General features: G+C 35.0%; 6 protein-coding genes, 2 non-coding genes and 3 pseudogenes across 12 annotated transcripts; 8 read left to right on the top strand and 3 right to left on the bottom strand.

Annotated features, from left to right (window-relative positions):
* Positions 1 to 19: 19 nt before the first annotated feature.
* str-210 lies at positions 20 to 2,657 on the top strand (annotated as a pseudogene). Its single transcript has 4 exons — positions 20 to 259; positions 369 to 456; positions 509 to 870; positions 2,250 to 2,657. Coding segments are annotated over exons 1-4 (1,098 nt in total).
* A 765-nt stretch (positions 2,658 to 3,422) lies between these two features.
* 21ur-15266 lies at positions 3,423 to 3,443 on the top strand. The gene has a single exon (NR_068714.1).
* A 556-nt stretch (positions 3,444 to 3,999) lies between these two features.
* On the top strand, positions 4,000 to 5,203 carry str-211 (Serpentine receptor class r-10; the record flags this gene model as incomplete). The annotated part of the gene is made up of 4 exons (NM_071928.1): positions 4,000 to 4,191; positions 4,246 to 4,333; positions 4,384 to 4,745; positions 4,796 to 5,203. 4 exons carry the CDS (start codon positions 4,000 to 4,002, stop codon positions 5,201 to 5,203), a joined length of 1,050 nt encoding a protein of 349 aa, NP_504329.1.
* Positions 5,204 to 5,904: 701 nt separating this feature from the next.
* On the top strand, positions 5,905 to 7,123 carry str-212 (annotated as a pseudogene). Its single transcript is given in 6 exon segments — positions 5,905 to 6,057; positions 6,062 to 6,097; positions 6,141 to 6,228; positions 6,276 to 6,343; positions 6,346 to 6,636; positions 6,728 to 7,123. Coding segments are annotated over 6 exon segments (1,032 nt in total).
* A 554-nt stretch (positions 7,124 to 7,677) lies between these two features.
* Positions 7,678 to 9,059, top strand: str-213 (annotated as a pseudogene). The gene is made up of 4 exons: positions 7,678 to 7,869; positions 7,915 to 8,002; positions 8,049 to 8,410; positions 8,646 to 9,059. Coding segments are annotated over exons 1-4 (1,056 nt in total).
* Positions 9,060 to 9,233: 174 nt separating this feature from the next.
* catp-2 (Cation-transporting P-type ATPase N-terminal domain-containing protein) lies at positions 9,234 to 13,613 on the bottom strand (the record flags this gene model as incomplete). 2 transcript variants are annotated; one of them, NM_071927.2, is made up of 10 exons in its annotated part: positions 9,234 to 9,347; positions 9,407 to 11,069; positions 11,120 to 11,285; positions 11,329 to 11,842; positions 11,892 to 12,059; positions 12,137 to 12,293; positions 12,342 to 12,410; positions 12,460 to 12,657; positions 13,420 to 13,519; positions 13,578 to 13,613. In NM_071927.2, the coding sequence occupies 10 exons, from the start codon at positions 13,579 to 13,581 to the stop codon at positions 9,234 to 9,236; spliced, it is 3,153 nt and encodes a 1,050-aa protein (NP_504328.1). The 2 variants fall into 2 exon arrangements, with proteins under 2 accessions (NP_504328.1, NP_001309616.1); NM_001322555.1 differs by lacking the exons at positions 13,420 to 13,519; positions 13,578 to 13,613 and adding an exon at positions 12,718 to 12,806.
* On the top strand, positions 11,172 to 11,321 carry C02E7.16. Its single transcript, NR_068713.1, has one exon. It is a non-coding gene; the product is annotated as an Unclassified non-coding RNA C02E7.16 (non-coding RNA).
* A 1,660-nt stretch (positions 13,614 to 15,273) lies between the features above and the next one.
* Positions 15,274 to 15,926, top strand: C02E7.10 (LITAF domain-containing protein). The gene is made up of 2 exons (NM_071926.5): positions 15,274 to 15,493; positions 15,686 to 15,926. Exons 1-2 carry the CDS (start codon positions 15,292 to 15,294, stop codon positions 15,811 to 15,813), a joined length of 330 nt encoding a protein of 109 aa, NP_504327.3. The 5' UTR covers positions 15,274 to 15,291; the 3' UTR covers positions 15,814 to 15,926.
* Positions 15,927 to 18,376: 2,450 nt separating this feature from the next.
* On the top strand, positions 18,377 to 20,041 carry str-205 (Serpentine receptor class r-10; the record flags this gene model as incomplete). The annotated part of the gene is made up of 4 exons (NM_071925.1): positions 18,377 to 18,571; positions 18,630 to 19,061; positions 19,118 to 19,427; positions 19,941 to 20,041. The coding sequence occupies 4 exons, from the start codon at positions 18,377 to 18,379 to the stop codon at positions 20,039 to 20,041; spliced, it is 1,038 nt and encodes a 345-aa protein (NP_504326.1).
* A 20-nt stretch (positions 20,042 to 20,061) lies between these two features.
* srh-21 (Serpentine Receptor, class H) lies at positions 20,062 to 21,648 on the bottom strand (the record flags this gene model as incomplete). Its single annotated transcript, NM_071924.4, has 4 exons — positions 20,062 to 20,529; positions 20,572 to 21,078; positions 21,130 to 21,401; positions 21,614 to 21,648. The coding sequence occupies 4 exons, from the start codon at positions 21,646 to 21,648 to the stop codon at positions 20,351 to 20,353; spliced, it is 993 nt and encodes a 330-aa protein (NP_504325.1). The 3' UTR covers positions 20,062 to 20,350.
* A 455-nt stretch (positions 21,649 to 22,103) lies between these two features.
* srh-20 (Serpentine Receptor, class H) lies at positions 22,104 to 23,401 on the bottom strand (the record flags this gene model as incomplete). The annotated part of the gene is made up of 3 exons (NM_071923.5): positions 22,104 to 22,285; positions 22,530 to 23,033; positions 23,095 to 23,401. The coding sequence occupies 3 exons, from the start codon at positions 23,399 to 23,401 to the stop codon at positions 22,128 to 22,130; spliced, it is 969 nt and encodes a 322-aa protein (NP_504324.1). The 3' UTR covers positions 22,104 to 22,127.
* Positions 23,402 to 23,487: the final 86 nt, after the last annotated feature.

Genomic DNA, 23,487 nt, shown 5'->3' with positions numbered 1-23,487 from the left:
CCGTTATTTCAGTCTAGCCATGTCTGTCTGGGAACAAGTCGTTTACTTATCTCAAACTTCTGGAACTCTGATTGCTCTCATTCTTCACTCAATTCTACTAAATTTAATCATCAATCATTCTCCAAAGGATATTGGAGAATACAAATATTTGATGCTGTTCATCTCAATTTTTGAAATAATTTACGCAATTTTAGATGGGTTAGTGCAACCGGTAAGTAAAACAAAAAAAGGGTTACTAATTCTTATTCTTGAAACCTCGGTTTTATCTTCGATAGTTGCGGGAACTTTGATGATATTTACAGTTACCGGTTGAAAAAAATTGGAAAAAAACTCTTTAACATATTGCCAAAAACAATATTTCATTACAGCTATTCATTTCATTTGGGGGTACTTTCATGTTTATTGTCGACACTTCTTCATCTATCATTGATAAAACATATTGGGAGATTCTTGCAGGTTGCTCAACTTTGTTTTTACTCACAAAACACTAAATTTTGAATAATTTTAGTAACTTATTGTTCATTTTACGGTTCATCGATGGCAATTCTCACCATACACTTTGCATACCGCCTTTGGATAATTAGCGGTACAAGTGAAGCAATGTTAAAATGGTTTCGCTGGCCAAAAGTGCTGATTTGGCTTCTTTTTCCATTTATGACTGGGATGATTTGGTTTTTTGTCGCGTATTTTACATGTTACCCAAGAACTAGTTCGTCAGATTTTTTGAGATAAAAAGTTCGCGAAAGACTCGGATTAGATATCGATATCATATTCTATTTATCTCCTTACTTTTTTGAAAAAGACGAAACTGGCAGAACTAAAATATACTGGCCTTCTGTGAACGGCCTTTTACTGGACTCGATGACAATTGTAAGTAAACAAGAAGTAGTCAAATCGGCAAATTGCCGGAATTGAAATTTCCGGCAAATCGGCAAACCGGCATATTGCCAAAAATTTTCTGCAAATTGTGGTTTTGCACATTTTTTTGGAAATTTCTGAATTTCAATTTTAATCGGCAAAAGTGTATGAATGCTCCTAAATCTATTTTGAAAAGTAATAAATTTCGCTGAAAATATCTAAAGAAATCGGGAAAAAATTTCAAAAAGGCACAGTTTCAAGTGGTTCCGTCTTATAAAAAATCCCTCTAAAAACTTCCAGCAAATTGATGTTCGGCAAACGGCAAATCAGCAATTTGTCGAAAATCAAAATTTCCTGCAAATTGGCAGAAAGGAAAATTTCCGGCAATTTGCCGATTTTCCGATAAATGTGTTGCTTGGTAGATTTAAATTTTCCTATTTAAAATTCTTTAAAAAAAATTAACTCACTATCAGGCGGTTTAGAAAGAAAACCTGTTGGAATTGAAAATTTCCTTTCTCGTCCTTTTCGAAAAAAATATTTAATGGCATTTGAAATGTTGTGGCCTTAGTCGTCAATATTGCAAGTTTCAGAACATATATATTTATTCGTTCACGTTTTAAAGAAATGGCAAGAAGAAGAATCAAAGGATTTAAAAAGGACAAAACATGTGAGCGATAAGATGATCAAGTAACCGTAATATAGTTTCGAGATCAAATGTGGGGAAGAAGTTTATCAAGAGGTATAGAGCTTATAAGTGTTGAGAAGGCTGGGCGGGAAAATTTAACCGGTAATAATAAAGCTACACTGTTCCATAGGGGAAGATACTTATGTAAGAAGCTTTTGTTGGATGTGCCACAGACACAAAGTAAGTAAGGAAATCTGGGAGATCGGGCTTTTCTGACAAGAGATGAGACATCAGGGAAATGAAAATCACCGCAAATAATATTATGGTACGTCCTGAGGATTTGTAGGATTCGTCTGTGTTGAACTGACTTGAGATTGCATTGGTTGAGACGATCATCGTAGGAGGAGTATGACATGTTGCATCTTTGGAAGATCCGTCGGGAGAAGAATTTCAGTGGTTTTTCAAGTTTTTTCGTCGAGGCGATTGAACTCGGACTGTAGACCTCGCTTCCATAATCCAAGATCGGCTGAACGTAGATGCTGTAGAGTTTGAAATAGAGGTTTGCATTTGTGGAGCGGAATGTTCTAAGTAGTTGTCTGCATTTCAGCAGTGCAGCATTAGAGACAAAATTGATGTGAGCTTTGAAGTTTAGCTTGTTGTCGACAAAAACTCCCAAATCCTTGACTGATTCCTTCTTTGCAATCCTGATTCCATTAGCAGAGTAATCCATTTTTGGGTTATTCTTTCCGAAGTGTATGACTGCGGACTTATATCCCTCATCTTATGCGTTTATTTTGGATTCAAATGCTGGAAAACAATGAGTTTAATTTTTTCATCTTCATCAACTCACTACCAAAAGCTTCAAACCCAATTATTCTACGCCTTGGTAGCCCAGACCCTAATCCCAGTTTTCTTATTACACATTCCGGTTCTCACAATGTTCACACTTTCTTTTCTAAACCTTGATATCGGTGCTCTCAGTGAAGTTGTGAGCATTACAATTGCATTATTCCCTACATTGGATCCTCTACCTACTATGCTGATTGTATGTCATTATCGGAATGCAATCACTAATTATTTCCGAAGTCGATACAAAGAATTTCGAAAAGTGAAATGTGGAAAATGTCTGAGAACAAATAAGCATAGACATCCCACCTCGTCAATTACTCTTTGAACATCAATATTGATATATTAAATTCCCGATAGCCAAATAGACTTCCTTGTCTACGTAGTGTTAGATGACAGGTAGTGAACAACTTCTATTTTAATTAAAGATAAGTTGTTATTGTATGTATGTGATTTTTGAAAAAGAAATAAAATTTACTTCTTTTTTTGACTCATTTTTATGGATGCAAGTCTATTGAAGGCTTTAAGCCTTTTTTCAATTACCACACAGTTTCGGATCGAACAAAATTAAAGAAAAGCTAATTTAATTTTTTTTAACTTGAAAACGCGAAAACATATTTTCCCATTGGCGCCAAAAAACTTTTTAAAATATCAAAAGAATTTCAGCTTGATTGTCCAAACGTTCTGATTTCACAATTTCCTTACATCTGTCACGTTTTCTGTAATAACTTGTCTACATTGTGAATATAAGCCGTCAGTGATTGTTGTTAGTAGCACCAAAATCCCTAATGTAGCGAAACAGGAATTTCAGAATACTATACAATTTTCATAATACGTTGGGCGTTTTAAGTTATTATGTTTGAAGTTCTGTCGAGATTTTTTGTCAGACACACCTGATAGCGTGATAGTGTGCCGTCATTTCTCGATTTTGAAAATCACTCCGCCTTAATTATAACCTCCATATAATTTTTTTTTTCATTACATCATTCTTCCACTTTGAACACAGTGATCATTAAATTTTGGTTCAGTGGTGTACATATATCGATTTGCGTTTCTTGTTTGGCATATTTACATCTTACTTTTTTTCAATTGTTATCCTTGGCGTCGGGCCTATGTTTTTTGAATTCACTGTAACTTCGAAAGCTTTTTTAACATTACAAAATTTCCTAGAAATTTCAATTCATTTCAGTATTTTTTTGGCACATTCCGAGTATTTTTTAGAATTAAAGGTCCTTTCAAAAAATGTTCAAAGATTTGAAAACCTCCCAGGCAATATTCCAATTTCTAGACGTTCCGAGGATTTTCACAAACTTTCCAGTTTCGTTCAGAACAGTCTTAGACTTACCGGAAATTTTCAGAATTTTGCATAAAGTTTTTGTAAATTCAAAAAGGTTATACTCAAATTTGCTTGAAGTTTTTGAAACGTTTCATAGTTTTTTTTCGCATATTCCAAAAATTGCCAGAATCTTCTAGAACATTCCCGAATGATTGGAATCTAAATTCTGAATTTCCAGTCAAAATTTTTTTTAAATATTTTCTACGACTTGCGAGGTGATTCCAGGAAATTAATTGGCTATTTATATTCTTTTTCCATCACTCTTCTCTCTTGTTACCATTGCCGACAACTATATGCATGATCATGTGTTCATAATAATTTTTTTTCAGATACCATGGTTAACTGGGAGCAAATTCTGTATTCCGCCCAGGTGGCTGGAGCTGGGATTGCTTTGTTCCTACATTATATACTTATTAAACTTATTATAAACCATTCGCCAAAGGAGATTGGAGACTATAAAAACTTGATGTTATTTATTTCAGTTTTTGAAATAATCTATGCGATTCTTGATGTTATTGTTCAACCGGTGAGTTTGTGATTTTCTTACTAAAAATGCTGGAATTAAAAAAACCGTTCACAGATTTTTCACTCATTTGAATCTACTTTCATGCTCATCGTGGACACATCTTCATCCAAAGTGAACAAAAAACTTTGGGAAATTCTTGCAGGTTAGTGACAAACTCCCAAGAATATCACAGAAAAAACTTTATGATTTCAGTCATCTACTGTGGCTTCTACGGATCTTCCCTGGCAATCTTCTCCATCCATTTTGCATACCGCTACTGGGTAGTCAGTGGAACACATCAAACTGTGCTTAACTCATTTCATAAGACAACAGTCTTAATTTGGCTAATTGCCCCATTTTCCGTTGGCCTAATTTGGGCTCTTGTCGGTTATTTTTTATGTTATCCGAGAGCGAGTACAACGGAACATTTAAACGATAATGTTCGCGCAAGGCTTGGTTTGAATATCAGCGATATTGTGTATTTTGCACCTTATTTTTATGAGAAAAACGAGATGGGTCAAAATGTGATATACTGGCCATCGTTCATTGGAATTATGCTGGACTCGATGAGCATTGTAAGTTTTTCATATCAGTTCTAACTTTTTAGTAATTCAACTACATTCAGAATATTTCATTAATGTTTTCGGCGTATTTCGGAATAAAATGCTGGCTAAGAATGGACGCAATTTTTTCAAGCTCTTCTACTCATTTTCAAAATCTTCATAGCCAGTTGTTCTATGCTTTAGTGGCACAAGCTATGATTCCCATTTTCCTAATGCATATTCCTGCTCTCACAATGTTCATTTTCACGTTTCTGAACTTTGATGCCGGTTTTTTGAGTGGAACAGTGTCGCTGACAATCGCATTGTTCCCAACACTAGATCCACTTCCAACTATGCTAATTTTTTGCCATTATCGAAAAGCAATTACCAATTATATTCGAACTCGATACAAAAAAGTCCGAAAAACAAAGTTTTGTAGATGCCTGGTGGCCAAGAAGTCTAGAAACCCCAATTCATCTATTACACTTTGATGCGAGACTAGCGACGCACCGTTGCATTTTATGAGTGCTGCTAGTCAAACTATCATAAAAATTATAACATTTTATTTAAACCTCTTCAATTGTTCAAATAAATCTTTTTAATTATCGTGAAACTGTGTTTTTTTTTTGGTTTTGTGAAATTATGAAAAAAATCTTTAGTAATTTTTTGATGAAATTAGGCAAAAATTCTGGAAGCTTTTTATTTATTTTTTTAAAATCTTTTTTCATCGAACTAAATAAAAAAATAGTGATTTCCTAAAAACTTCCAGAATGCTCGCACGGATCTTCAAACTAATGAAACTATGCACTGAAAAATATTTCCGATCAGGAGCTCCGAGTCGAGTTACCTTCTTTATGATGGCTTAGTCTGAGCATAAGTACACAAATAGTTTTATGGAGATATACATAAGATGTTGAAAAATACAAAAATGTATTTAATACAATTTCTGTCCTATTCACTAAAATCGAAAAAAATTTCCAAAAAAAATCATTTCCTTTTTTGATTTTTCGACATCATTTTCGACATCAGTCATATTCTGAAAACAAAAGACGTGGACGTCTATTAGCAGTGTAAAACTTAAAACTATTGATAACAAAAAGAGATTTCCCAGAAGATCAGAAGATCTGGGGTAAATCATTTTTCTATTTTTTCCCCTTACATTCTGTCGATACACCACTATACGAATTGAAAAATGTTCTACTGGAAGCAGCTGCAATACAAAATCCAAATCATTGGAGCCATCATTGCCTTGATCTTAAATTTTATTCTAATTAAACTAATTATCGCGCATTCACCAAAGGAAATTGGAGATTATAAATACTTGATGTTATTCATTTCGTGTTTTGTAGATGATGTATTCACTGCTTGATGTAGTTGTTCAACCGGTAGGCACTCAGTTGAAAATTTGAAAATATTTTTAATTTTTCGATGTTCCACTCTTTTCAAGCAGCGTTTATTTTTATCATAGACACCGCATCTTCTAAAATCGACAAATTTTTTTGGCAAGCTCTAGGATGTAAGGAATACCCTTAAAATTCACAACTACTATACAAAAATCTTCAGTGATCTACGCTGATTTCTTCGCCTCCACCATGGCAATCTTTTCGATTCATTTTGCAGACCGTTACTGGCAATAAGCGGCGTTAATGAGAATAAATTTAAATGGTTTCGAAGACCAAGAATTTTCATATGGCTTCTCGCTCCATTTTCATTATCAGTTATTTGGTCAATTGGTATCATCACTGGAACCCTGCCACGTAAAAGTTCAGATGACTATTTGAGAGATAATGTTTTGGAACGGCTTGACTTGAATATCAGCAAAATTGTATATTTCGCTCCCTATTTTTATGAGAAAAATGAGACGGGCCAAAATTTGATTTTTTGGCCAGCTCTAGCTGCACTTTGTTTGGATTCATCAATCATCGTAAGTTGGACAACGAAAAACTAGGCTTTTTTTTTGAAAAACTTACTGTACGACTTAGAGAAGACTTGCAAAAAAACTTGCCAACTTTTAGATCATGTCTCTTGTATTTTCAATTTATTATGATGTAAAGTGTTGGTGTAGAATGAACGAAATTTTTTCAAGTTCTTCAACGCACTTTCAATATATTCAAAGTCAATTATTCTACGCATTGGTGGCTCAAACTATGATCCCAGTGATACTAATGCATTTCCCAGTACTCACAATGTTCATTTGTTCATTTATGGGAATTGATGCTGGATCGATCAGCAGTATTGTGTCAGTGACAATTGCTCTATTCCCAACTCTGGATCCACTTCCAACAATGTTCATTGTGACCCATTATCGGAATGCGATCAAGAGTTACTTTTTAACTCGACTTGAAAAGATTCGAAAGTCAAAGTGCGGGAAATGTTTGAAAAAGAAAGAAATGGTCAACCATGGTACATGATTCGTACTTCAAAGCTAACTATCGGTAATATTGTATATTCTGAAATTTAAAACGTTTATCTCGAGCTAAAATTCATTCAATTTCAATTATCAGAACAATAAATTTTTGAAATTTCGCTGTTCATATTTCAAGGATAATTGAAGACCTTAAATCAACGAGAGTAAAAAGGAAAATTACTGCACATTAGCTTGAAACTCATTAAAGAAAAAGTTGCAGATCTGTTAGAGATCGGATCATATTGAGATCACAATCATAACAAGTGAAGAAATTCAGATTTTATGTTCTCATTTTCTCCAGATGAACTTAATTTTGGATTGCATTTTGTTGTTGTTGTTTCATTTCTAATGCAGTTTGAATGTTATGGAAACTATCGTTTTCAAACATCACTTGCGGTATTACGTTATTCGCTATTTTTCAAAACATTGTCTGAAATTCGTCGATAACAATCAAAGTTTTCCCATAAGAATTAGGCTATGCTTATTTCACTGGCTTACCCTACTTCGAGATATATAATACTTTCATTCGGCCAATATACGACTACAAAAATTATAAAAATGGTTACCTGGAAGCAGCTGCAATACAATATCCAGATTGTTGGGGCCAGCGTTGCCTTGATATTGAATTGTATTCTAATTAAGCTAATTATCAAGCACTCACCGAAAGAAATTGGTGATTATAAATACTTAATGTTATTTATTTCTTGTTTTGAGATGGTTTATTCAGTACTTGATGTAATAATTCAGCCGGTAGTCACTTTAACTGTAAAATTTAAATTAATTTTTAACTCTCAGATGTGCCACTCTTTTCAAACCACATTTATGATTATCGTAGATGCAACATTATCTGAAATCGATAAACGTTTCTGGCAAACTTTGGCATGTAAGTGGTAAAGTTGAAAGGCATTCGAAAAAAATTAAAACTTCAGTAATCTACGCTGATTTTTTTGCCTCCACGATGGCAATATTCTTAGTTCATTTCGCATATCGTTACTGGGCAATAAGTGGCGTGAACGAAAATAAGTTGAAATGGTTTCAAAGACCAAGAATTTTTATATGGCTTCTTGCTCCATTTTTAGTTTCGGTCATCTGGACAATTGGCATCCTCAATGGAGCCCTCCCACGAGAAAGTACCAATGACTATTTAAGAGATTACGCTTTTGAAAGGCTCGGCTTGAATATCAGTGAAATTGTGTATTTCGCTCCTTATTATTATGATCACAACGAGCATGGTGAAAACGTTATATTTTGGCCATCTCTGGTTACAATCTTTATGGTTTCATCGACCATCGTAAGTGGAACAACCGAAAAACCGCGACTGTAAATATTATTGCTAAGGTTTTTGTTTTGGACAAGTTCTCTTGAACTTGAGCACTGCTAGATTCCTTATTTTTAGTACTTAACCGCTTTTTAAAAATATGGATTACAAGACCACACCGGCGCAAAAAGATTATGATCATATGCGCAGTAGGAATAATTTAATTTAATAATTTCAAAAAAATTAGAATAAGTGGACTAAATTTCAGATCATATCTCTTGTGTTCTCAATCTACTATGGAGTGAAGTGTTGGCGAAGAATGCGTGCAATTTTTTCAAGTTCCTCTTCTTAATTTCAAATTATTCATAGCCAATTATTCTACGCTTTGGTGGCTCAAACTATGATTCCAGTAATTCTAATGCACTTTCCAGTTCTGACAATGCTCATTTGCTCTATATTGGAAATTGATGCAGGCGCTTTCAGCAGTATTGTTCCAGTGACAATTGCACTATTTCCGACTTTGGATCCATTGCCAACTATGATCATTGTGTCTCATTATCGGAATGCGATCAAGAATTACTTTTTATCACGATTTAAAAAGTGTCGAAAATCAAAGTGTGGAAAATGTCTGAAAAAGAAACTAGTAGTAAATCGCGGTTCATCAGTCGTACCACAAAACTAACTCTTCAAAGATTATATATTATTGTAATAGTTCATTCATGAGACTGTCTGTCGAGCTCTTCAATTCAATAAAACATAGAACTTGTTAAAAATCCAACAATTTTATTGAAAAAAATGAAACTTAAAACCAATACTCCATGAAACTTTGATAATTATGTACAAGTTCTCTTGATGATCACCATTTTGTAAGCCTCACAAACTTATTTTTAGGATACTTCCTAATGCCTAGTTTCCTCAGCTCGTTGAAAATCCAAATCCAAACTCCGACAACAATTGGTACAAGCCAGCACTGAAAAGTTTAGAATTTATAGTTTCAAAATTGCTACAATCATTAGCTTTAAAACATACCTGCCATGGTGGTGGCTGAGATCCGAAAATATACTTGACTCCTGGAACAAAGGTGAATATGCAAATGAGAAGGAGATCAATGATAACAGCAAAGATTGCAACAATATTTCCCAGCCCGTGAGCAAAAATCGAAACACGGCGGGTTAAACACATCCAAAGATGAAATGCTTGCCCAAGAACCAATGAGATATGGAACGCTGCAGCTGCCTGATTGGCCATATACATTTGTTGTTCTTCATTTAAAATGACTCCTTTAGCAGTGGTAAAATTTGCAGCTCCATGCTTGAAATAAGTGCTAGCGGTGAATGCCAACTCCCAGGGCCCAATTCCATTAATATAGTAGGATAGCAGATATGCACATACACATCCAATTGAGATGAAGATTGACATAAACAGGTACGTGTAAGTGATAAGACCTTTAGTGACAAGATGTGTGTCCTTTTTCCTAGGAGGCTGAAGCATGATGTCTGCTTCTGGTCCCTCGTAGGCTAGCGATACAGCAGGCGGAATATCAGAAATCAAGTCGATTGAGAGAATTTGAACAGGTGTCAGGCCAAGTGGGAATCCAAAAAAAAAGTTGAGAATTACAGGCACAAGTTCTGGCCACATGTGAGCCATCGTGTAGGCGATTGTTTTTCGGAGATTATCAAAAAGTAGACGTCCCTCTTCAATGCCTGCAACGATTGAAGAAAAGTTGTCATCGAGAAGAATAATATCTGCTGCTTGCTTTGCCACGTCACTTCCAGCGAGTCCCATTGCAACTCCTACATCAGCTTTCTTCAAAGCAGGCGCATCGTTGACACCATCTCCAGTAACTGTTACGCATTCTCCTCGTTTTTGGCTTTCTGTCACAATCATCAGCTTATGTTCAGGTGTTGTTCTTGCAAAGACAATGTAGCGATGTTGGAGAAGTTCATCCCATTGTTTCTGGGTCAATGCTGGAAGTTCTGACCCAGTGATCACCGCCCAATCTTGAGAGTTACTCCTTCTAATTATTTGCTGATTGTGATCGACTCTACTGACTTCTTCCGTATCAATCATTCCAATTTGACGGGCAATCGCTGTGGCCGTCGATTTGTGATCTCCAGTTACCATGTAGACTTTAATTCCAGCTGCTTTACAAGCTTTGATTGCTTTAGGGGTATCATCTCTCGGCGGATCCATGATTGCACTCATTCCCAAAAAGTCCCAATCCTCCATAGGAACTGTATTCGATTTCAGCGAGAAAACCGTGGAGGCACGAGCTCGGAACTTCTTCTGAGCAAATCCAATCACTCGGCATCCTTCATCTCCAAATGCTTCGTAAGCTTCATTGAAATCTTCCATTCTTTTCAAATCAAGCTCTTTAGATTCTCCATTAATATTCATCGTTGAGCAATTTTTAATAAGAACTTCCGGAGCACCCTTGATCATCACAACAAATTCCACGTCATCATTTTTATCGACTTGATTCCAAGTATTCTTGTTGGTTGCCAAAATCAAATGATACTTTCTAACAGAGTTGAATGGAATTTCAAAAACCACTTGGAAACTCTCCCGGAGCTCTTTCGCATCTAACATTGCAGATGCATATCTGAGAAGAGCAACTTCTGATGGATTTCCAACGATTGTCATTTCCTTGACTGGTTGTATGCGGTACATTGACATGTCTAGCTCGGAGTCGCTGAAATTTTTTTATGCTAACTGAAAATTATGATTTCAAGAAAAACTTACACATTCGGAGGTGGCCGGTTAACTGTGACAGTATTCTCTATTCTCGCTTTGTTGCACACACAAACCACTGAAAGTAGATCTGAAAGTGGAGCATCGAATGACTGAGCTGGATTTGAAGTGATCGAAAATCTGGTTTTGGTGGAGCGTCTGCGGTTTTCGGGCCGGCCTGAAATGAACTTAAGAATTTGAAATTTCAGCTATCAGCTCACCACTATTATAACTGTTGTTATACCATAAGTCAGTTACAGTCATGCAATTTTTCGTAAGGGTTCCAGTTTTATCAGAAGCAATTAGAGTAGTCGCTCCAACGCTGTCAATTTTCTCCAACTTCTTCAAAAACACGTTTTTCTTCGCCATTCTTCTAGCGATAATTGTCAGCTCAGTGGTTACTGTAGTTGGAAGTCCTTGTGGTACATTTGCAATAATAACCATTAGAAAACCGGTGACAAAGTATCGAATGACATCATGCCCCTTGTTTATTCCGAGACCAACGGAGAAAATGATGACGGCCATGATAATAGCCATTACGGTAATGAACTTCACGAAGCGACCAATCTCCACTTGGAACTTGCATTTTTGCTCTTTCTGGTCAAGTGTCATAGATGCGATTTGTCCAATCACAGTTCGCTCGCCAGTTCTGATAACAATACCGTAACCCTCTCCGTCGACACAAAATGATCCATTAAATGCGATGTTGTATGATTCGAAAATTGACGTTTTTTGCTGAAAAATAAAAAGTGAAACCTTCAAAAGTTGTAGGTTTAAAACTTACATCAGCCATAGCCGAGTTGAATTCCAGCGGTTCGGCTTCTCCGGTGATCGAGCTGGTTTCAAGGTAGAAATCTGTGCATGCGATAACTCGGATATCAGCCGGGACTTTGCATCCGGACCGGACAACGACAATGTCCCCAACGACAAGCTCCTCAGGGTTTAAAGTTTGCTAAAAGGATTTTTTAAAAAATCATTATAAGAGTTTATAATTTCTTTATCATTCTAAAATTTTAGCTCAAGTCCTACCTCTACTCCATCTCTGATCACTTGACAGGAAAGAGGCATCAATGACTGGAATGCACGGACCACTTCCACACCTTTCTTTTCTTCAAAAAACGACACAATGCACATCACAAAAATGATCACAATGATGAAAATTCCGACGCAAAGGTTTGTGAGATCACTGTAAATTGGAAACTTATAATAGTTGATGCAAAATTTAAAACCTCACCTGGGATCGTAAATGTAGGCGACCAAAGAAAGAGCGGCAGCTCCAAACATTAAAATCCATAGGAGATTTCTGAAATTTTATAGTTTCACTTTTGAGTTACTTGCCCTTAAAAACTAACTTGAATTGTCGCAAAAACAATTTCCAATTACTGATAACTTTTGGTGGTGATAGAGCATTTCTTCCATCACTTTCAAGCCTCTCCGCAGCTACTTGCTTGCTCAATCCTCGAGAAACCTTGGGGTCAACAATATCCAATTTCGACATTGAGAACTTTTCAGATAGTTGCCTCATGTCCAAATGATGTTCATTGAACGATCTGGAATTAAGGTTAATAAGGAATGTTATCCATTATTTCTAGAAAAGTTTGGAAACTCACCCTGACAAATCTCTTTGAAGACTAGTATAACTATCGGAATCAGAATTTTTCCCATTTTGAAAACAGTTAGAGAACAATTTCAAAAGCATAATAATCAGAAAAACTGATTCAAAAGTAAAAAAAATAAAACTTTTAAACCGAAATTTTGTTACGCATAGTCAGTGCTTTATTAAAAACAATAACAAAGTATGTTGAATTTTTAAAGTTTGAATCATAATTTTCTTCCGCTTCAAAGTTTCTTATACACTACTCCTACAGTATCAATTCGGTTTCAGTTTTATTTTTTTTGCATTCCGTGTTTATTTGCTGCTTATCAGTAATGCTTGAAGCTCACCAACTGATAAGGTTAGTGTCAGGTATGACAACATCAAGAGGATAAGTTTTAGAGAGCAACACGTAGGGCTTTCCCAAAAAATTTTAAAGACGAAATAAATGTTGTGAAAATAAATACATCTGCTATATTCGTTAACTCAGCTGTATCTATATTTTAAATTAATTTGTTCAATTTCGAGCGATTTTTAAAAAAGTATGTGATTGAATATGTACGAGTACTTAACTATAAAAATCAAAATTTGAATATACATAATTAAAAGAATTTTAAAAATTGAGTGCTTGTAAAAATTTTTGAGCAAATTTTGGGGGTTAAAACAAAATTCTTTACGACTAAATCCAATTTTCGAGTAAATTTTTTTAAAAACTTACAGAGATAAATTCTGCTGATTCACTTCTTTGCTGGCATCAGCTTTTGAATCAGAAGCTTCATCGCCGCGACGAAGCCATCGTTTCACCCCGAAAAGTAATGCTGAAAAAATGAAAATAAATATTTTTCAATGTGAAAATAATTTAAAAATAAAACTCACTCATCCTCGTTTTCCCGTGACTTCAAGTGTTGAAGAAACAAGAAAAGTTATTTTCGATCATCTTGAGTTCATATATTTATACGCATAATCATCAGTGTACTCCCGTATTCTGACCCCAACTCGTCATAGCTCCGCCTCCGCTGGTGGGCAATTAAATGCAAAAAGCCCACGAATTTTATGATTTTTTGTTCGAAAAATGTCATCGGAATGGTTTTATTGCAGATTTTCGTTTAAATAAATTAGAAGAGCAAGGCATAGTTTTAAGAAGATTTCCTAAAAAAAATTATTAAGTCCTCATTTATTAGTTTGATTTATGGCGACTAGGCAACGAATTAGAGAAACTTGAATCCGCAGCCGACATTAATCGAGGTGCCCGACAAACCACTGGCGCGGGGTGTATTGAATGTTGTCTGCATTTCCCAAGTGGGCCGATCAAGCATAAAAGTGAATACGATCCAAACTACTGGTAGTGTTACATGCAGTAGGATTACGGTAGGGTTAATGTAGGTATACTGAACACAAAAAATCAGTTCCATAAGCGCGATCGGCAACAACTGGATTATAAAAATACTGCTATCGAAACAGAAAAAATTGCTAAAAAATAATAACCAACTTGTAGTTTTTCTTATTTTACTAATAGTAAGCGAAAGGTTCACAAATTGCAAATTCCCCATAATAAACTTTTGTGGAAGGCTGATACTTTGAGGCATACATGCCTACATGCTTGCCTACCGTCTATCTGCCGGTATTTTGACATGCATTGAAAACTAATAGTCAAACCATTTTCTCAAGTAACCAAGATTTTCTGGGCTCCATGAAAAATGTACCGTAAATGGAGGGCCGAATTAAAGCCTGAAATTTAGAAAAACTCGTGGAATTTCAGAAAAGAAAGCATGAACGTACAAATGCTTGAAAATAAAATCTTTTTCAAAATAAAAAACCAAATTAAGAAGAACTTCACCGAATTGAAATGAAAATACATACAATACGGACATTCAAGAGTTTTTGAAAACAGCCGAACGAAAAGAGAGCTAATTTTAAATGAGATGGAAGGCTACCGTACCCATTGGGAGAATTAAAAATGACGTTGAAAACTTTGATCGTGTGATGCAGAGTCCAAACAGAAATCATCAGAATTAAGTCCTCCTTCTTCAGTTCAAACTATTTGTAAACAATTTTCTCTGTAGATACGGAAGATTTTTCAATCAGAATGAGCATACAGCTATTATAATTGTTGTTTTGCCATATGTACCTTCAATAGTAGTGCATTATGATTAACTACGATACTGTACCGAAATCATATGAGTTGAACTTCAGATGCTCGCTTAACATATAAAAGTTCAAACTCTGCTTACTGCACCCACCTGTAGTTGTTTGACCGAACCTTTGCGGGGGTTCACCCTTTATCCGAATTATTATATTTTTAGTTTCATATCAGTTTCTAGTTTCCGGTGGAGGCAGTTTCCGGCCAAATAATTCGTGTTATCGTGCGAAATGATTCCAGAAAACATGGTCTCCTTGAGCGAGGATGCTCCTTATCAGTTGACAGGAATGCGTATATTTTTAGAAACAGGTCAAGTACAGAAACCCTTGATTCTTCAGACTAACTACGTAGCTACAAGAATACAGTTTGCTCTTTGGCCATCTAGTCTGTATTAAAGGAGCCAGGGGAAGACCCAACCTCCATCATTCATTTGATTCGACACAATCAATCATGCCAGCGACCGAGCAACAAACTGCTATTGAAATTGAAAGTGCAGCAATGGTAATTCCACCACCATATATGGATCCAGCTCATGGACAGGCTAAGAAGAACCTGATGAGGATCCGACAAGAGTCCTATTCCCAGCTGAAGCCGTGTGCACATTGCGGAGCTGCACCACGGGCTCAGACCACTAACCTTCCATCTGAATCAGGTGAGGATTTGATTTCTTCCGGGATCATGATTTTAATGTAGTACAAAACTTACATTCTCATCTGAAAAAATGTTGCATGCGCAAAATATTTGAGCTACAGTAACCTTATTTCATCCAATTGAGATCTTAACCAAAATGAACCAATTCTGAAATTTGTGAACTTCTGTTTGAACATACCATTTTCATTTATAGTATTCGTATGGCCAGCCCAACGACCAACCAACTACATCAGACAAGATTCTTGCCAGTTCATTGGATACGTTCTTGTCATTGCTGTCGTTATTTTATTGCTATTCGCTGCATGCAAATACCTACCATGAGTTTTCCATCAAGAATACCGTATTCTCAAGAATCTTGCTCTACTAAAAAACAAATTTCAACTTTTTGTGTATCACCGTGCATTTTATTCGTCCAATAAAATTGCTTTGATTTTTACTAAGTTTCGAAATGAATAATACCAATTTATCTACCGTATAAAATGAATGCATACAATCAAAATACTTCAAGTATAAAAAAATTTCATACCTCTGTACATACAGTACTGCATTTTATTGCTCAACTTTTGCTGCTCGTATCTCGCGCAGCATTTAGTTTTCATAAAACATTGCAAACTGAAACAAAATATTCTATTTGTTTTTTGAAAATATATTTGAAAATAGTTTTTTTCGTATTTTGTAAACATTATTTAAACATCGAGATATAACCTTAAATTTTTTAAATGTTTCTTTAGTTTTTGCTGTGAAAACTTGCTGATATCTTCAAAATGAACTGAAATTTGAGATCTGTCGACTTTTTCCAGTTCAAAGCGCTCCTCTCTGCCGCTAAAATTTTTGTAGGGGCCTATTTAGAAGGCCTTCTTGCAAATGACATAGATTTCATCCAGAAGTCCGGTACGTCCCTTGTCAGAAAAATTAATTTCATAGTGTCTTGTAGAGATTTTATTTGTATTAAAAAATAATTATGAAAACAAATTTTCGTGAAATTTGGGGATATACGATACAAATTCAAAAAATTTAATCCAAATTACAGGTTCCACAACCTCTTCCAAATGTTCGGTTCATACCTGCAACTCTTCCAAGCTGCCGTTAAAAAAGGAAACAACACCAATTCAAGACAAATTTCACGAAATTATTCTCATGTCACTGCTGACGCTGGTCGATGTAGAAGTCATTGGAAAAATTGTCAAACGGACGAAGAAAGATAAAACTCTTAATCAGACTACAAGTTCTCTGGGGAAAATGCAAAAGTTGGATTTGATCACGTTGCCTGGGATCAATAACGTTCCAATGTTTATCACTATGCTTCTTATTCGAAATTCATCAATTTTGACAGAAGACGTCCGACAATGGCTCAACATTGCGTTGAAAATTGCTCCTGGCCTATTTCTATGCCAAAACCCAGAAATCGATTCTGAATCTCTTGTTCATTTATGGTGTAGCAGTGCGTTTAGAGCTGTAAAGAACGAGATAAAAAAGATGGATCCATTGTTCCCGTCAGAGTTGTCACCATTGTTAACAGTCATCAGTAAGAAGTTGATGAGCAATGAATGTGATCAAGGAAAAGCCAAAAATGCAATGTGTTGCGTCACGCTGCTACTCTCTGAAGAGCGCCGTCCGATATTTGATGATCTTCTGGATTGGCTGAATCTCACCGCTTCATCTTCAAAGCTTCCAAATCTTCAAGCCACTTTTCGATTGAGATGCAAGGGTTCTCAGCCAAATTTGGATTTGATTCTGGAGAAATTGATCCCATACTTGTTCCCGGACGCTTGTATGGAATATGAACATAAGAAGATTATGCTGGAGGTGATAAGCTTTTTATGTAAACTTGAATTCAAAAAAGAAAAATTTAAGCTTGAAAAAGTAGAGCTTTTCTCATCTGAAAAATTTTTAAAAGTGCAGAAAATATTTATTGAGAAGTAAGGTTTCCTACAGTTTTCTCAATTTTCTTTTTATTTTAACTTAAAATAATGTAGACATTTTCTGAAGCATAAGAAACAATTAAAGTAGAATATTCGGCATTTCGTGTTCACTGAATATGCCTATAAAAATCCACAACAAAATTTGAATTCCCGCGGTAATTGGATTCACGAAAATCCATATATTTTCATCCATTTTTGAATATTTCAAACGGAAATACTTTACTCTGAAAATATTGCCATTTTTTTCTAAATTGGTGGGACACTTACAGGAGCTGCTCGAGGAAAAAAAATCTGGAAGACTGGACAAGATGACTGAAGAGTTTGCTAAAGCAGCAAAAGCCAAAATGGACATCTCGATTAAATGAATTGTTGCCCTTTTACATATTCTTGACTTATGAGGTTGTGCTGATAATAGTTTACAACAATGACGATTTGCGACCACAATGCCTCCGCTGCCCGATGTGTTCACAAATTATAATTTCATTAGACTTGCAAATTTCCTTAATATTTTACTTATGTCTTATGTATGTTTTGCCACTAATAAATATATTTCGAAAATTGAAAAAAGTTCATCTTGTTTATTTTAATAGTCGATTAGTCATTTTCTTCTGGAAATAGCCGGGTTTCGGTATTTCTGGCAATCGGCAATTTTGCCAATTGCCTAAATTGCCGAAATTGCGGAAAATTCGACTGTCAGCCCCAAAAAATGTGTAGTCCCAAAAACGCATATACCATCTACTTGTTTGAATTTAATTGATGTCTGAGAATTTTATTTTTGAATTTGCATAATTATACACGCAGGCCTACATACGTAGCAATTTTCAAGACGCTTTTCTTTAATTAGTGTTATTAGTATTACAGTTATTCGTTGATGCATCATACGTGCACATCCATTCTGATCAATTTCACATTTCTCCAATTCAGTTCTGAAGAAAAGCTGTTGAACTGAAGTGAGCTTTAAAATGCCACTTATTTCGGATAAAATCCAAATTCCTGTTCAAAAGGGATCTGCAATAATTGCTCTAATTTTGAATACATGCCTGGTATTACTTATCATTAGAAAATCTCCAAAGGAGCTTGGTGCTTACAAGTTTTTAATGATTTACATTTCTATTCTCGAAGTCCTGTACGCAATTGTGGATATTCTAGTGTTACCGGTAATCACGCTATTATACATAAAAACTAACTGGCAAGACATTTTTTATAATCTTTCAGATTTTTCATAACACTGGCTTCACATTTATCATCCTGACGCGTCTAGAAACTGCGTTTTTCGGACCCCAAGTCCAACTTATCTTGTCTGGAATTTATTGTGGGTTGTATGGATCGTGCATGGCAATGTTTGGTATACACTTTATATACCGATGTTTCGTGATGAAAGGCAACGCAAAACTCAAAAGTTTTCACTCCTGGCGAATATTATTCTGGTTTGCTATTCCTATAATTTATGGATTAGTTTGGGGTTCGATTGCTGTGGTTTTTTGTGGTCCAAGAGATATAACTGACAAAGTGATTGAATTCGATCTTTTAGACAGTTTGGATATCAACTTTAAGAATACTGTGTACGTAGCTCCATACTTGTTTGATGAGCATCACGAAATATACTGGCCAGTTGTAATTTCCCTTCTTGTGGATTGCATCATTATTGTGAGTTTTAAGCTAGCTTCTATAGCCTTGAATTGAAAAAAACACCTATATTTCAGAATTCTTCATTTTTCACTGTTTGCTATTTTGGCTATCAGACTTTCAGGGAATTGAGAAAACTAAAATATAGCAATGTTTCTCTTAAGAATAAAACCCTCCAAGTTCAACTTTACTATGCGCTGGTTACACAGACCCTTATTCCAGTCATTCTCTTACAACTTCCTGCTACGATTTTATTTCTCTCTGTGTTTGTCTCTTTTGACGTTGGTGAATTCAGTGGTCTTGTTGCGATGACAATCGCTGTCTATCCCGCAATTGATCCGCTGCCAACAATGTTTATTGTGACAAGTTATCGTCATGGAATTTTGGGTAAGAGTATCCATGTTTATCATGAAATATTTTCACTGAGGAGATTACTGAAAAATTTAATTTATATTTCAAAATTCACCATCGGAGTCTATTTTTTCCAAAACTTTGAGTGGGCAGCAATTGTCGTTTGCTGAATTTTATTTCGATAAATTCGGCAAATTGGCAAAATGCTGGTTTTCCGATTTTCCGAAATTTTTCATGTGCCGGATATCAGATTTGCCGGAAATGTTTATAGGGATTTTTTTATAAGACAAAAAAAACTTAAAACTGTGCCTTCAAAAAAATTTTTAAGATATTTTCATAGAATTTGCTCACTTTTCAAAATAGATGTAGAAACATTCAAGCATGCGAACAATTTTGCCGATTAAAATTGAACTTCTGAAATTTCCAAAAAAAAGTGTGCAAAACCACAATTTGCCAAACTTTTTTTGCAATTTCTGCAATTTCTACAAAACAACATTTTAAAATGTTCCCCTTTAAGAAGTATTGGAACTTCAAATCGTTTTTTTTCAGAAATATTCAATAAAATAACGAGGATTATTATGTGTCGATGGAATCGCCCAACTCGACAAGGAACCTCTAATACCCAAAGTATTGAAACCACGCGTCTATAATCATCTAAATTAATTGATAATATTTTGAAAATAAGGTTTTTTTTACGATTTCAAATAAAAAGTAAATTTACAATAACTTCAAATAACGTATTCATTTCAAAAAATGCAATTAAAATCCTTATAAGTTTCTTGGATGTGATAACAGAGCCAACTTCTAAACCAAGTTTTGCCAAAAAATTTAAACTTCGCTGAGAAGTAAAAGCGCGAAAGCGTTTTTAAAATTGTTTCAAACAAGAATAAAACAATGGCAAAAACTCTTAAAAAAAACGTCCAAGTTTTGGCAGCTGGCTCCAAATTTTGACAACATTCTTATGTGGTTACAGTTCCTTGGTTCGATTTCTTCAGTGAATTTCCTTTTGTTTCAAAAGTTTTCCTCAGTTTGAGACACTCTAAAATATGATGGCGAACTGGTTTGGTGAAAACTATCATTGCAAATGTTGAGATAAACCCGTGATAAATCAAGCTAAGGAACGCAGAGTACGCAAGTTCTGAAACACTGTAAATTGGATTGAAATTAATTTTCCACTTACCTTCGCTATTATACCCCAAAAACAATGCAAGAATAAATAATGAATTGGGTCCCCCCAACATGATCGCATGAATCAGAGCTTGAATCGCAAGACTTTTCAATAGCTGTTGTTGAACTTTCCATGTAGTTTCAGAAGTGGATTTTGGTATGTTTAAGGTGATGTACACAATTGCACCGGGAATAGCAACACAGAGAACTACAAATTGCACTATCCAAAATGACAAAACAATAATTGATACGTAATCAGCAAATGCTGAAAGAAGATAAACCGAATCACATCTTAAAAACTGAGCAGAAGGATTCTGCTGCAGCAAAGCTAATTTGTGAATTTGCTGGAACTTATTAGCATCTTGATAGGTCACAATCGGAAATATGAAGTCAAATATCGCAAAGCATCTCGTAGAGTACACGAGAAAGCGAAGAAAATATGTGAAATAATGATCCTTGTAACTCACGAGACTTGCTTTGTATCGAAAATAGAACATTTCGCTGATGCAAACTGCACTACCTGAAACTGGAAAATTCGAAAAAGTAGTTTCAATATTGGAAAAAGCATTACATTCAATTGAAAATGTGAGTATATAAAATTGAACCAGCGAATTTATTCCAAAATGTGACAAGATTCCAGTAGTCCTCATCACGACAAATGGGGCATGGAGAGCCGGAGCCAGGAAAAATGCAGAATACATTTCAAAAAATATGTTCTCCGAGACATGCCAAATCAGAAAAATCCGATATGTTGTGAAAACGTTTGACTTTATAAAAATCAAAGAATAGAGAGCCAAGCAGTAGATTGGGATGCTTATGAAATGTATAGAGTGAGACAAAATTCTGGAAAATGGTAATTCTCAAAAATGTAATACATTTCCAAAGTTTATTTTTGTCTCTAAGGTGACCTTGTACCAACTCTTGAAGTTTACTTTATTACGTTTAAAGCTCAAAAAATTGTAAAAACCATGTAAAAACCTCTCGAAAATTAATAATATCTTAAATTATAGTTTCCTTAGAAAAACTAAAACTCTCAACATTTTTTCAATCAATACCTGAAAGTAGCCGGCGGTGGCTCAAGGCAATCCATTAGAAGTGAATGCCGACGTGATAACAGCCCTAATTCCAATTTTCCCTCTCCATAAATCTGACAAATAACATTAAACGGGTGAGCTGTCAGCTTCTCGAGACACGGTGCCTATTTATTTTTAAGAATCGAATTAATTCCACGGAAGCGAAATTCAAGCTGCTAGTAAATTATATGTTGAATTAATTTTGAATGTTCAGTCGTGCCTAACTAGAAAATAGCTGCATGTAGCAAATTAAAAATATGTCCTTCTTTGCAGAGTTACATGAATTGCAGTTTATGAACTATGTATCTTGTTGCTTTGATTAGCTTTTCTGCGAAACTCCAATTTTAAAACCTTCTATTTTTACAAAAGGCAAACCGTGTAGGATAGTTTTTAAGCTATGTTAATTTGCAGAAGGAACTGTGTGTCTATGAATTGTGTGTCTATGAGAAGTTAAGTTGAACATAAAGGTAAATTTTATTGGAAACTTTTCAATATTTCAATTGGAAACTTTCATAGAAACTTGAATGCTAGATGTTTTCTTTAATTTCAAAGTTTCAAGAATGTAGTTTCTTAGTGGTTTTGTAAATATTATCAAGGCAAGTGTCGAAGCAAATCCGTGGTAGGTTAAGCAGATAAATGCAATGTAGGCCAGCGCTGAAAAATGGAAAAATTTTTGACAGTAACTCAGTGAAAATATTGGGTCGCTCCAAAAATCGCCTCTAGCAACCCCGAAAAAAATTAGGGTAGTCAATTAATTCTAGAGTCGATTTTTGAGAAAAAAATATTGGATTGGATGTTATAAAAGCGGTCAGGATTTCTATTTTAGAGGGAACTTTTAAAAAAATGTTAAGCTAAAATTTTAGTCTACATTTTCCCATTAACTGCATCTTAAACTCACTTTCATCTTTATATCCATTGAAGAATGCATATATAAACATACAATTAGGTATACCCAACATTATTGCGTGGATAATTGTTTGAAATACCAAACTTTTCAGTAGTTGATTTTGAACTTTTAATGTAGTTTCTGATATGGAAGTTGGCAAATTGAACTTTACAAACAAAGTTGTGCTTGGTACCAAAATAATGAGCAAGCTTGTTTGAGAAAGCCACAATGTAGAGGTGATTGATGAAACATAATCGGAAAATGGAACAATGAGATAAACTGTGTCGCAGTTTACAATTGTTACTAAAGGATTTAACTTCAAAAAATCAGATTTTTGAGCAAGTTGAAATCGTGACGTTTCATGCATAGTTGCAAGAGAAAATATCAAACTAAGGAGAGCAAAAGTCCTGATAGTATATACAAGAACTTGAATAAAATGCGTAAATTTATGCTCCTTGTAACTGACACTTGCTTTGTACCGGAAGTAGAACAACTCACTAATTGAAGCTCCATTATCTGAAAATATAATAATGTGATCTATAGAAATTGCGGCAATGAATAATGTAGCTTGGCTTACATGCTAGAGCAACTGAAAATAGATTAAATTGAATTGAGCCACTAACACCAAGTTTTGATAAAATTCCAGTAGTTCTCATCATGAGATACGGCGAATGAATGGCCGGCTCCACCATAACAGACGAATAAAGTTCGAAGAACAAATTGTCCAGAACATGCCAAATGAGGAAAAATCGATAAATTGCAAATATTTTTGTTTTTATGAAAATTAGTGAAAACAATGCTAAAGCATAGGTAGGGAATGTTATCAAATGAACAGAATGTAGTGAAATTCTGACAAATATTGGTGGTGGTTCAAGGCAGTCCATGTTGAAGCATGAAGCTTATTAGAACTAATAGTTCCAGGTGAAAGTTTTGTTCATGGCTCACATTTCAGCCTTTTGGCAAAGCACGT

The sequence above is a fragment of the Caenorhabditis elegans genome, chromosome V (assembly GCF_000002985.6).
Source record: "Caenorhabditis elegans chromosome V".
NCBI classification, from domain to species: domain Eukaryota; kingdom Metazoa; phylum Nematoda; class Chromadorea; order Rhabditida; family Rhabditidae; genus Caenorhabditis; species Caenorhabditis elegans.
This window is presented reverse-complemented; position numbering and strand designations above follow the sequence as displayed.

Coding starts and splice junctions, on each gene's coding strand:
- C02E7.10 (NM_071926.5), top strand. CDS start 15,292: ATGCCAGCGACCGAGCAACAAACTGCTATTGAAATTGAAAGTGCAGCA. Junction 15,494..15,685: donor TAACCTTCCATCTGAATCAG/GTGAGGATTTGA, acceptor TTTCATTTATAG/TATTCGTATGGCCAGCCCAA.